The sequence below is a fragment of the Gallus gallus genome, chromosome 1, assembly GCF_016699485.2.
Source record: "Gallus gallus isolate bGalGal1 chromosome 1, bGalGal1.mat.broiler.GRCg7b, whole genome shotgun sequence".
NCBI classification, from domain to species: Eukaryota; Metazoa; Chordata; class Aves; order Galliformes; family Phasianidae; genus Gallus; species Gallus gallus.
The window spans coordinates 68,227,158-68,239,483 of record NC_052532.1 but is presented as its reverse complement, the minus strand read 5'-3'; the positions used below and the strand labels follow the sequence as shown (position 1 = coordinate 68,239,483).

At 35.1% G+C, this 12,326-nt stretch overlaps 1 protein-coding gene across 17 annotated transcripts in view; it reads right to left on the bottom strand.

Annotated features, from left to right (window-relative positions):
- ARNTL2 (aryl hydrocarbon receptor nuclear translocator-like 2) overlaps positions 1-12,326 on the bottom strand; it is a 36,831-nt gene that overhangs the window by 11,143 nt on the left and 13,362 nt on the right. For 15 of the 17 annotated variants that reach the window (NM_204133.2, XM_046939178.1, XM_040697030.2 and 12 more), the window contains 7 exons: positions 11,140-11,178; positions 8,022-8,179; positions 5,662-5,741; positions 4,812-4,904; positions 3,220-3,337; positions 2,252-2,395; positions 348-588 (listed from right to left, as the gene is read on the bottom strand). In NM_204133.2, the coding sequence (NP_989464.1) occupies positions 348-588; positions 2,252-2,395; positions 3,220-3,337; positions 4,812-4,904; positions 5,662-5,741; positions 8,022-8,179; positions 11,140-11,178 (873 nt within the window). The remainder of the gene's footprint in view (positions 1-347; positions 589-2,251; positions 2,396-3,219; positions 3,338-4,811; positions 4,905-5,661; positions 5,742-8,021; positions 8,180-11,139; positions 11,179-12,326) is intronic. The other 2 variants (XM_015289853.4, XM_015289880.4) reach the window with 2 other exon arrangements.

Sequence of the window (12,326 nt, the reverse complement as noted above, 5' to 3'; positions counted from 1 at the left end):
TCTGTCAGTACAACCTATACAAATATAAGTCATACGTACAGCTATGACACTCTAACTTGAAATGCTTTATTATGAGCACTTAAGTATACGAGAGTATGCTATGATGCATTTTCATCTTGCAAGCCTACACTTTCCTAGAGGACAATACTCTTATTTTGCTACATAACTCATATTTTATGTTTAAGAGAATGAAGTCCAAGGTCTCGGATTCATGACATAGCTCTTCACATGTACAGCATCTAGAAATGCTAACCTGCTTAAAAAATTGCAGTCCTTTCTGACAGAAAAGTTTACAAAACCCAACCAAGTTGTGTCATTTTCTCTTCATTAAGGAAGAAAACTCTTACCGCTGATCTACATAAACAAATTTTCCATCCATGGCAAATCGTGTAACAAATTCTGTTGCTTTGACTTTTATCTCTCCACTCTTTTGTGGAACAATGTAAGGGTGTAACCTCCCAATTGCAACGAGACAGTTAAAGTTACTACTGTTCTTTTCTACATCATTTTCCTCTTCCACTCCCACCTCGCTAGGAGGCCAGTTCTTCATATATCCAGTACAGTGAATGGTACAATACTTTCTGTGATCTAATAAAAAGAAATAAAATAAGCAGTTATGGTTCAAAATGTGATTTTAAAAAAAAATCTTTCACTATAAGACCAACAATCATATTTTATGCATACTTACTACAACTGTAGAAGGCTATGGATAATGCAACAGTGTTCTTTTAAAGTAATTTTTTACTAGTTAATTTTGGCTTACCTGAAGAGAGCGCTTCTAACCCTATGTAAGATTTAGGAAGATAAATTATAGGTGTTGACAGTGCAGTATCACAGGAAAAAAAACATCAAAACAACAGCTTAGTAACCCACTGTTTCTCCTTTACATGTTTTCTTATGTGCTGTAAATCAAAATAAATAAGCATTCTGTAGCTTCCAAATCAATTTATCTTATGTGAACACTATGATTCTAACATATTTTTACTGCAGTTACTAAAAGAATCAATGAAGAGAGCAACCCAAAATAACTCAGATTACTTTCCATTTATCTCAGACTTCTGAATTCCTCAGTTTTTACAGGAACATAAATATTAAAAAACATTTAAGTTAAAGCATATACTATCATTCATTTCTATTTCTGGTAGAAACATTTTGACTTATACAATATCCCAATAACCTCAGCATCGACAGAGATGATGTAACCTATAGTCCCTATCTTCCCCCAGAATGGGCAAAGTAATCTTAACATCTATATTTTACCAAATTATGATTTACACAGATTTGACTGCATTAACTCTCAACTATGGAAAACATCAATCAACTTTGTAAAATGGAAAACTGAGTTATCCTACTGTGACTGTCAGTTTCCCAGATTTTTAATGTGATCTCTCTGAATACTGCTTGCCTGAAAGCACGTTTGTAAGAGCTAAATTCTTATCTCACCAAGTTAGATGACACATCAAGGGAGACAGAATTCCTCTGACTTAACAATGACAGATTCATTTTACAATGAATTCTTGTATGATATATCTCAACAGCAGCAGGTTACATTGAGATAAAAAAAGTAGGAAGACTCCTTCAAGATGAATAATGATAATTTCTGCAAGTTGTTTGTTTTGCAAAAATCAATGCCAAGATGTTAACCAAAATCTGGAAATTACCTTTTTAAAAAGATTCATTCACTGAAAACTTGACAAGAATAAACTGCTCTACAGGTATACCAAACTAAATTGAAACTACGAACTAAACTAAAGATATTGGAAAAATACTGGAATTACACTGATAAATTAACTTTACTATTAAAAAAATGCAAAAAAGGAAAAGTTATAATTTGTAAGTACACACAATATGAAATGTAAATCAGATAAAGTTTTTACTTGCTTTTTTTCCTCCAAAACAGCAGATTTTGCAGGCTTTATTCATATAGTTATCTTCAAGGCACATGTTATTTAGTTTAACTCTTCTGATGTGCTCCAGTGCTTTCAAAAATTGGACTAGAACAGATTGTGTCTCCTAAACCAACAATGCAACCCAGCTACCTTCCTCCCTTCCTCTTCTCAGGAGTTAATAGAGAGGAGAAAGAGGACAATTAGACTGTTTTTCAGAACATGTCTGCAGCACATACTTACACTTCTCTACAGCTACTATGGGAAATCCATGGTAATTAGAAGGGACACACCACTGACTTGGAACTTAAATATACCGAATTTCAAGACTGAAAGCCCCCATTTCAGCTACACTGTTTGAATACCTTTCTTCTTTGGGTTGGGTAAGCACTCCTTCTCTTCTTTGACTGTGGTCCTACTACATTTTATCCGACAGAAGAAGGAACGTCGAGCACCAGAATTCAGTCGAGCTGGTCCAGCTTGAAAATCTGTATGTACTTGCAAGCCAGCTTACAAAAATTTAGTAAAGTAGTTAAACAAAACAAACAAAAAAAAAAATCCAAGAATAAAACTGCTGAGTCCAAGGCCTTATCTTCAGTTTCTTATATGTTCTCCTTACTGTTTAGTTACCTTAATTTTGCCCTTACAATTACAAAAGAAAAAATGTCTAATAACTTTAAACAAGGCAAAGAAAATGTGGCTGTCACACAGATTCCAAATTTAAAAAGAACTACAAAACCAAATTTAAGCTATACTAAACATTTTGAATCATACTGTAATAAATACACTTTAGCAACTTTCAACTTCTATTTGGTACATAAAGGAAGTGCAAAGATGCCTATAAAAGCCAGCTATAAAATAGCTATTAGCTGCAGAGTACATAATGCTTTTCATATCAGAAATAATTGTAAATAGATTTGGTTAAATTAGGATTGACACTTAGCATTTTCAGAGAAGACAGTGATTCTTGATACTGAAGTATTTTATTCCATGTTCGACTACATCAGGTCTTTTGTATTGACAAGACCTATCAAATACAAGAAAAAAAAGTAGTATGCCTGGTAGGAAGAATGTCAGACTACAACTTGGTAAAAGTTCAACAATGCTAAATTCAATCACTATAATTACCTACAATAAGTTCTTTCCTGTGCTAATTTTTAAGCTGCATGTGTATTATAAGCAGCAGATGAGCACTAAAACATGTTTTTTCATAGAGATTGTATTTCAAGCTTGTACACTCATGCACATGATTATTTCCTACATAAGAACTGACTTCATTAACATCTCTTAAAAAAATAAAAAAGAAATTTGAGTGCATTCAAATACGACTTACTTTTGCCATCTACAAGCTTTTCTCTGGGAGAGACATCTGAAGATGAAAGTTGCTCCTTAACTTTGGCAACATCTTTTGGATGCAAGTAATCAAACAAACTTTGTCCAATTAAACTGGTCTATTTAAAAAAGAAAAAACAAAAAAGAACCCCACTGTTTTAGAACAGGACACTACATATTACAGACCTCAGAGAAACAACATTCTGCACTACTGAAAAACAAAAACCACCTTGTAAAACATCACAGTTACTCTAAACTTTTATAGATCAATTTGAATTTATTTTTCCATTACTTATTACTTATTATTTTTTTAAATCAAAACAGGGTAGGAAAATATATAATCTGTAACTTCCCTTTGAAAAAAAAATACTCAATGTAGTTGCATATTCAAAAAGATTGAGTGTTGTAAAACAATGTTTTTTGTTTTTTTTTTTCCTTTACTTAACACAATTCCTGACCCTTTAGAAAGAAGGTTATGTACATAGACTATTTTGGGGATGGGGGGGATAAGGGAAGAAATAGGAAGAAATTAATGCTACCTATGACTCTGAGCTCTCATATAGTTGGACAAAAGTTGGAGAAAAGAGCATTGCTAAGTCAGGAGTTGTCTGGAAGCTGCACAGAGCTTTCATCTCTGCACTTTTTAGTTAAAGATATTTACAGGGATCTCCTTAGCTGGGATCCCTTCAACCTGCTGATTCTGCTGATCCAAAGCTGGTCTGCTGCACTACTGTAAGCACCACTATCATCTTTTGAAACAGGAAGGAACTCTCAAAGAAGTGGACAACCTTTTTTTTTTTCTTTTTGATTCCTTACCTTCCCCATAGAAGGTCAAATCAAAGGGTAGTAAGGAGCTGTGTAACGATCAGTATTGTAGATTGAAACTGAAACTCACTTTGGACTCTTGCCACTTTCTATATGATCACCGCATAAAAGGGGAACACTTCTCCAATAAACTGGAGTCAGAAATGGGCGTAGCACAAAGCTTCTGAAGAAAGTAGGATAAACATTCAACCTCTTTCATTTACCCAGTCTCTATCTAACCTTAATGCAAAGGTTGCCCTTCTCTGGACACACTCCAAGGCCTCAATGTCCTTCTTGTAGTGAGGGGCCCAAAACTAAACACAGTACTTGAGGTATGGCCTCACTAGAGCTGAGTATGGGGGATGATCACCACCATGGCTCCTACTGGCTACACTAGTTCTGATACAGGCCAGGATGCCATTGGCTTTCTCAGCCACCTGGGCACACTGCTTTATAACTGATTTTCCCCAGGCTTTAAAAAAAAAAAAAATCACTTCACCATATAAAGAAAATGTCTTAGGGATAAAATTAGGACATTTTGAAATTATTCTTTTCCCTCAGACTAACAATTCTACAGTGCGATCAACTGAAACCCAGTTATTATTCAGGTCACGAACATTGATTGCACTTTGAAATGGTTATTCCAGGAAATTCAGCCTTAATCTGAAGGAGGTTAAGCCAAGGATATCCCAAGAAGTTATAGAAAAGGGTACAATAAACCAACAAAGTTCAAAAACTTCTAAGAAAATTCTAAGATAAACACAAACCAAGAAACTCAATTATAACCACCTGATCATAATTAAGTATTTTGCAAACTGATTCTGAGACAAACAGAATTTTTCCTCTGTTACATCCAACCACAAATAGGAATCCATCCGCAGCCTGAAAATATAAAGACAGCATCTTTAAAAACATACAATTAAAATATACAATTAATATCAATGAATATATGGGAGTATATTTGTACGCTTTTTATTAAATAAATTAAAAGTCACAGCAAAAAGCAATTTAAAAGATTGCAAGGACAAATCAGACCTTCAAATATAGACAGCTAGAGTTTCCTAAACATAGCTTTGGGAAAAAGAAGGCCAGCTGCAAAACAGCTTAACATGGAGTCATCTTACAGATCTTGCCAAATTGTGTTATTGCAGCAAAGGAAAAAGAAAATAGCTGCAAAAGAGAAAGAGTAAAGGGGTGTGGGTGTATGACTGCATGCAAAAAACAGGAAGATTTTCTTCCAGGTGTTATTTCTGCATCTTTTCCAAATTACATTGCTAAGATTTTAAATGAAGCACAGCAAACAACTGCATTCATACATAACTAAGATTATGATATATGCTTGCATGTAGATTTCAGTATCAATATTAAAAAATGTTTTAAGTATTAAATATGCAGAGCGTATACAGATTTATTATCCCTTGAAGGGTTGCCATCTGCTATCATCTTCTGTATCTCTTCATGAAAAATCCAGTTTCCTGTACAGAGGTTATAAATCAAAACAACGAAGCGCATCAAAGCACTTGCTTGAAGAAAAAGATGTAGGGGAGGCGGGGGTGGGAAGCCATCTCAAACTAAAAACTGAAGTTAACGACAAGCTTTGAAGAGGACATAATTTCACCAAGAGTTGCCTTCTACTTACCCTAAGGATTAACTGTCTGAGCTCATCATCCTTTAAAAACGAAGGTTTATACCGGACTTCGGTGTAAGAGCTAGTGGAACCTGGAAAACAGCTTATTTGTAGACATACATAGAATGTCAAAAGATACATTAAAAATTCATTTTTAACAAAATTATACTTACTATTTGGTCTATGTATATGTATACCTGCTATGTATACCTGCTCCAGAATACTTAATATTTGCTGAATGTGAATAATTCCTATGTTATTAGTTGCCTTCTAGCATGAATAAAGCTTCATTTGTACTCTAATATATTCAGCCATCCAAAAAAAAAAAATCACTCCAGGTAGTTAAATGGAAAAGGTATTGTACCTTTGACTCACTACATTTACTGTCCTAGCATCTGTGGCAAATACTCTAAAATCCTTCTAAGCCATTTTAAGTATTTACGCAACTTTTGCTAGGTATTTTTTGGTGAGCGTTTGCTACAATTCTGTACATTATCTTATATGGTCTTAAAGCATTTCTTTTGAAGATACATGTAACAACTGCGCTGGATGAAGTAGAGTTTTCATAATTCGTTGTTAAAATAATGCTGTTTGAGCTGAAGATTTTTGGTTACATTGTCAAGATGAAAATGCGTGTTTAAACTCCAAGTGCAATGATTACCCTGCTAATTTGTGATATTATTTATGCAAAATTCTCACCTACTCAGACAAAAAGACCTCCAGAAATTCATAGAATCCTTGGAGTTGAAAAGGACCTTTAAAGGCCATTTAGTCCAACTCCCCTGCAATGAACAGGGATACCTACAGCAAGATCAGGTTGTTCAGAGCCCCATCCAGCTGACCTTGACTGTCTCCAGGGATGGGGCTTCCACCATCTCTCTGAGCAACCTGTTCCAGTGTCTCACATTTTCCTTATACGTAAACTGAATTTCCCCTCTTTTAGTTTGAAAACATTTCCCCCTGTCCTGTCATCACAGACCCTGCTAAAGAGTCTGTGATGACTGAGAATTCCCTCCAACCTAAGTTATTCTGAGTCCATTACTGTTAGGATAGTCACATAATTCATTTATTATATTGCTTTGACTTAAGACTAGGGGGCTTCTTATTAGACTTTAATCCATTATCAAATTTTTTGCAAGGCAGATAGTCTTTGCTTACAGTTGACTAAATTATTCTAAAATAGTACTGCCAAAAAACCTGAAATCTTATGTCTACCTTGTATTTGTATATAATGTTTCTTAGGGGAGAAAGAAAACCGTATTATTGGGGTTATATGAGAAAGAAAAGCTATTAATAATAGTAGAAGGAGCTAAAAGAATATATTCTAGTTAGACCTTGATATCTACACTGAATCATTCACTGAAATCTGTGAGTACTTTGTAAGGTGACTGAGAATTTAAGCATTTAATAACACTTTTTCTTTGCACTCATAACATTTGATAGCGTTTAAGACTCAAATGTAATTATAGTCATCAACTACTCTTTTAAAGTATGAATTAACAATGTTCCTTTTGACCACTGACAAATTTTATTTTTTTAATCATCTTCTTTAGTTCTATGCCTTTGTTTGTTTGTTTTATGAAAGCACGTTGGTAAACTATTCTATAAAAAATGTAACATCACTGCAGCCACCCCTACGCCCCCTACCAGTGAAACTACTTATCTAAGTAGTTAGTAGTTAGGTAAGCGTTAGCATGGCTTCCCATTGTTCAGAAGCCTTTTTTTCCTGAACTCACACTAGACAAAAAAACTCATCAGAAGTATTCAATATTTCATAAGTGACCTGGCCTTCAACTTCATGCCTTTACAGAATTTGGTCTTTTTCTTTTAAGGTCTTTTTCAATGATGTACGTTTTAAACTCAACTGACAAACAAGAAATTCCAATACAGAGACAAAAGACTGATGCAATCCCAAACACTGCAGAAATAAACAGGAATATGAAGACCATTTTTCTCTCACTAGCAGTTCAGCTAGTAGTGTCAGTACAGCACCACATGTATTACTGTTGCAGAAAGTATGAAGTGGGGAGCTCACAAAATATTTAATTTGAAGGTTATAAAGTAATGGAAGATGGAATTGCTTGATTTCTATAATTTCAAAAAAGAATCAAGGAGTAACTTGACTGCAAGGCATAGCCTTAGCAAACAAGATATCAAACACTTAAATGTTGTTTAGTATACCAGAAGGAAAAGCCAAAATGAAGCAAAATTCTAGAAACTACAAGCATATCAAATTAAATTAAAACAGACTCAGAACAGAATTCAGCAAGCAAACAAAATAGATGACCTTAGATGTATTTGCCATCCAAGAAAATATGTAGTATAACTCCTGACAGAAGAAAAACTTTAAGCATTAGTTTCCTAAAACCTACCTTTTAAAGATTTTAAGTGTTGCACTGCCATCCGTAATACTGTAAGCTTGTCTAGCTTTCGTGCCATAGGATTGCACTGAGGTATCATAGCAGACAATTCCTCTATCAAATTATTCATTTTGTCTCTTCTTCGTTTCTCTGTTTGACTGTGGGCCTCTCTAAGAAGAAAATTTATTTTAAGAAAGATGTGAAATACACAATTTCCTCTCTAATATTCATCAATTTCATTTTGGGAACGTAATGTATCACAAGGACTATTCCTTTCATACACCACCTCTATTTGACAACTGAACTGCATTCATCTGATCGAAGTAGCGATGGTCACAAATATTTACGTGAAATATTGAGAAAAATCTGTTAAGTAACAACTTAGAGTCATAGAACCATACTTCACAGCAACTTGATTATTTATGGCAGAAACAAGACACCATGAAAAATTACAAAACTGAAATTCTTCCTGTGACCCTTGAAGCCAAGTGAATACCTTGACATCTTCATCGAATCATAGAATCATAGAATGGCCTGGGTTGAAACGGACCTCAAAGATCATCTAGTTTCCACCCCTCTGCTATGTGCAGGGTTGCCAACCACCAGACCAGGCTGCCCAGAGCCACATCCAGCCTGGCCTTGAATGCCTCCAGGGACGGGGCATCCACAACCTCCTTGGGCAACCTGTTCCATGGCGTCACCACTCTCTGCGAGAAAAACTTCTTCCTAATACCTAACCTAAACCTTCCCTGTCTCAGTTTAAAACCATTCCCCCTTGTCCTATCACTATCCACCCTCGTAAACAGCCATTCCCCCTCCTGTTGATATGGTCCCTTCAAGCACTGGAAGGCCACAATGAGGTCTCCCCGGAGCCTTCTCTTCTCCAAGCTAAACAAGCCCAGTTCCCTCAACCTTTCCTCATAGGAGAGATGCTCCAGCCCTCTGATCATCTTAGTGGCCCTCTTCTGGGCCCGCTCCAAGAGCTCTGGGTCTTTCTTGTATTGGGGGTCCCAGGCTTACTATATACCAGATATGTGATGTCAATAGTAATCATCAGAATACATTATCCTCTGTGTAAGTAAGATGTCGTATTCATCCTACTATTTTTTAAGTACTCTAAGCACTTGCTGAAGTATCTCTGAACTCAATAATCTGAGATAAGCGATGTCTTCTTGCTATTTAATTACTTTGAAAATGACTCAGATTGAATAAAGTCACAAACACAAACATTTATTCATAGCATAGCGCAACAGACAACATATTTTCATGTGCTTATAAGAGATGCTGTGGAAACTGAAAGAAAAGGCTATACCTCACCTATTTTCACTGGAGGTACATCAGAAAGCTTTCCCCTTCAATCCACCTGATAAGGTGGGCAAGAAAAGAGTTTAGCCTCTGCTCATACTCTGTCTCAGACTTTCATCTCTTGGCAAGCCTCAATCCAAGAATTCAAGCACAGAGAAAGAGCTTCCCTTAAAAAATTTTCATCATGATATTCCTTCTAGGGCACATGACAGTACATTTCACAAACATTTATAACTCACGTCACCTTTTCTTTAATTCTTTCTAGTGAAGTATGTTGGCTTTTCTAGCTGACCTTTCTCCCCTCTAACATCCTTCAGCTGGACAAGGAAGGTTTAATTCATTGTATTCCCAGCCTACCCAAGAAGACAAGCTAGCCACTCAATTAAAATGAGGATTATCTTCCTTTCTCACTGAGACCAGACACAATGGTAGTAAACCAAACTGATCAAATTGACAAACTCTTTTGGCTAACTGATCTTCAAAACTCTTCTTTTTACACATACTGTAACAGAAAGCATTAAAGATAATAAGGTTAACTCTGGCCTGATGGAAAGAACTAAATACAATTTTAGAGATCTTGTCTTCTATTATTTCTTCAATTTTTCTTCGAAAGCACAAAAAAGAAATCTCCCTTCCACACAAATAACTTTGGATCACTCACAGAAGCAATTTGCTTTTCTCTCTAAAGCCTCTTATAGAATTTACATTCACCAGTTATTCTTGGCTTTACGGGTTCACACAAATTTTCTTTCATATCAGGTAGGAACAGTCAAGAAACATATTGTGTATACTGCTTGAACTGTGAACCTCAGGAAAATGAATATAAATACAGTATGTGGAAACAGAACAACCTTTCACATCTCTAACATTCAAGAAGAATGTATAGATGTAGTAATGACTGGATAATTCAGAAAGTCAGCTGTTATATTCCCCAGTTACAAATGGGAAGGGAAAAAAGCACATCCCTCAATAGGCTGGTGAAAAGAAACACTGGACATAGATAACTGTTGAGCAAACCTTCAAGATGTGCTCCTATATATATGTATGTATACACACACACACACATATATACATACACAAACATTTTTAAACTAATAAAATAAAACTTAAGGAAAAGAAATTAACAATAGAACATGAGCGTTATTAAAACAATGTACAAAACAGATTCTTGCATAGTGATCTGGGATACTCATTAAAGAAAAATGAAATTTTGAGTTTAATAAAAAACTGTAAGTACATTTTGAAACACATTCATTTCTTCCATTTAATTTAAATTACATCAACACTGCATAATTATTAGTCAGTATATTGTACAAATAATGCTTCTGCCAAGTGCTTTCTGTGAATTTCAATTTGGATTAAGAAAGATGTGAATTCACAGTACAATGGCAATCCTTGAATATACAAGCACTTGTTCCTGAACAAGAATTCTTTGTCTTGCTTTTGCTGAATCCACTTCCGTGTGGGATAATTCTTAAATAACTCTACATGCAGACAAATCTAGAAGAAACAATTCTTAAAGTCATGTGGACTGAGGGCCAGCTCCTTCATGCATGACTTGAAAGTATTTCATTTGATTCTCACCTTAATGATTTTAATCTCAGGCTTTTCCTAAATGAGAGACATTCTGCAATATGACTTTGATTAAAATTAGTAGAAAATGAGACCCCCAAGGAAGCTCTAAGAATTAATACAAAATTAGGAGAAAAAAAGGCAAAGTTTACTGTTAGACATTTGACAGTAACCAGCAAACTGCTGTGGTGAATCCTGCTGTTGTTAATCTTAGTATTTACTGGCAAGATATACTTTTCTTGGGAGTTAGTACCTGAAATCTTTTATCTTAAGATGTTCTTCATCTTCATTCCTAGAGAAAACAAGACATAGACTCTTATATTGCATATTTAATATTAGACACTTCAAGACATTGGAAATGCTACAAATTTACTATCATTCCAACAAAAACAAAACCACAAAAATACAGAGATTATCTGCCCTCTACAAGTGATGCATACTACAAAATACCAAGGCATGACTTCCAGTATTCATAGTTATGTGAACATATTATGGGGATACTTAATGATTACGGGTCTATTCCTATCTGAAAGAAAACAAAATTAAAAACATTCAAAGTGTAGGCTTTATTTTATTTTAATATTCAAGTGTGATTCTCTATTCATCTTCTTATCTCTAAAATTTTATTGCCAAAAGATTAAAAAAGCTACCCTAGCTTAGACAGGTCCTAAAACAACGTAATTGCTCAAGGACTGAAAAAAAGAAGCAAAACTATTAAGCATTTTCCCACACCACACAGCAATGACTGGAAAGAGTCCATATGAGAAAACTATAAATGAAAGACAATCGTAGTGCTAGTATCATGAGAAATACTTCAGCAGCAGGAAAAAAATAAATGAATCAAGCAAAGACAATTATCTTTTTTCTTCTCCAAGATCACTGGAATCCCCACCACCATCTTTAAGAATTTCAGAAAATGGCTTAATAGATGTCTTGCCAATTCAGCACACGCAATTTAGTACTTGCACAGAGGTTGCTTCCATACTAATATTGACAACTGTTTTCTTTAAAATAATCTGCTGTAACCATTTTTTAATGTTTATAGCAGTACTTAAGCTTTTTGTTTGTTTGTTTTTTAATTCAGCAGCAGAGATATCTCACACAGTTCCATTTCAGCAGTGAGGCCTGCTAACCTTGGAATCATTTTAGAAGAGGTGTAAGTTGTACCAGAAGGCTTATAAGGACACAGCGCATCAGTCAGCAGCTGTTTCTTATGAGAAAACAGAAGTAGGAAGCAGAAAGACAGTTGGTGATTAGAGCTTTAGGAAAGAGTTCAAAAGCTGCTCCTACTTATAACCAAGCACTGACCCCAGGAAGAATGAAGCAGGCAGAACCAAATGCACACAAGATTCAGAGATTTCAGCTTTTCAACTCAGGATTTTACTAGATCCCATGCACCTTCTAGGCAGTCTGATAAACCCAAATGCAGATTGAGACAAG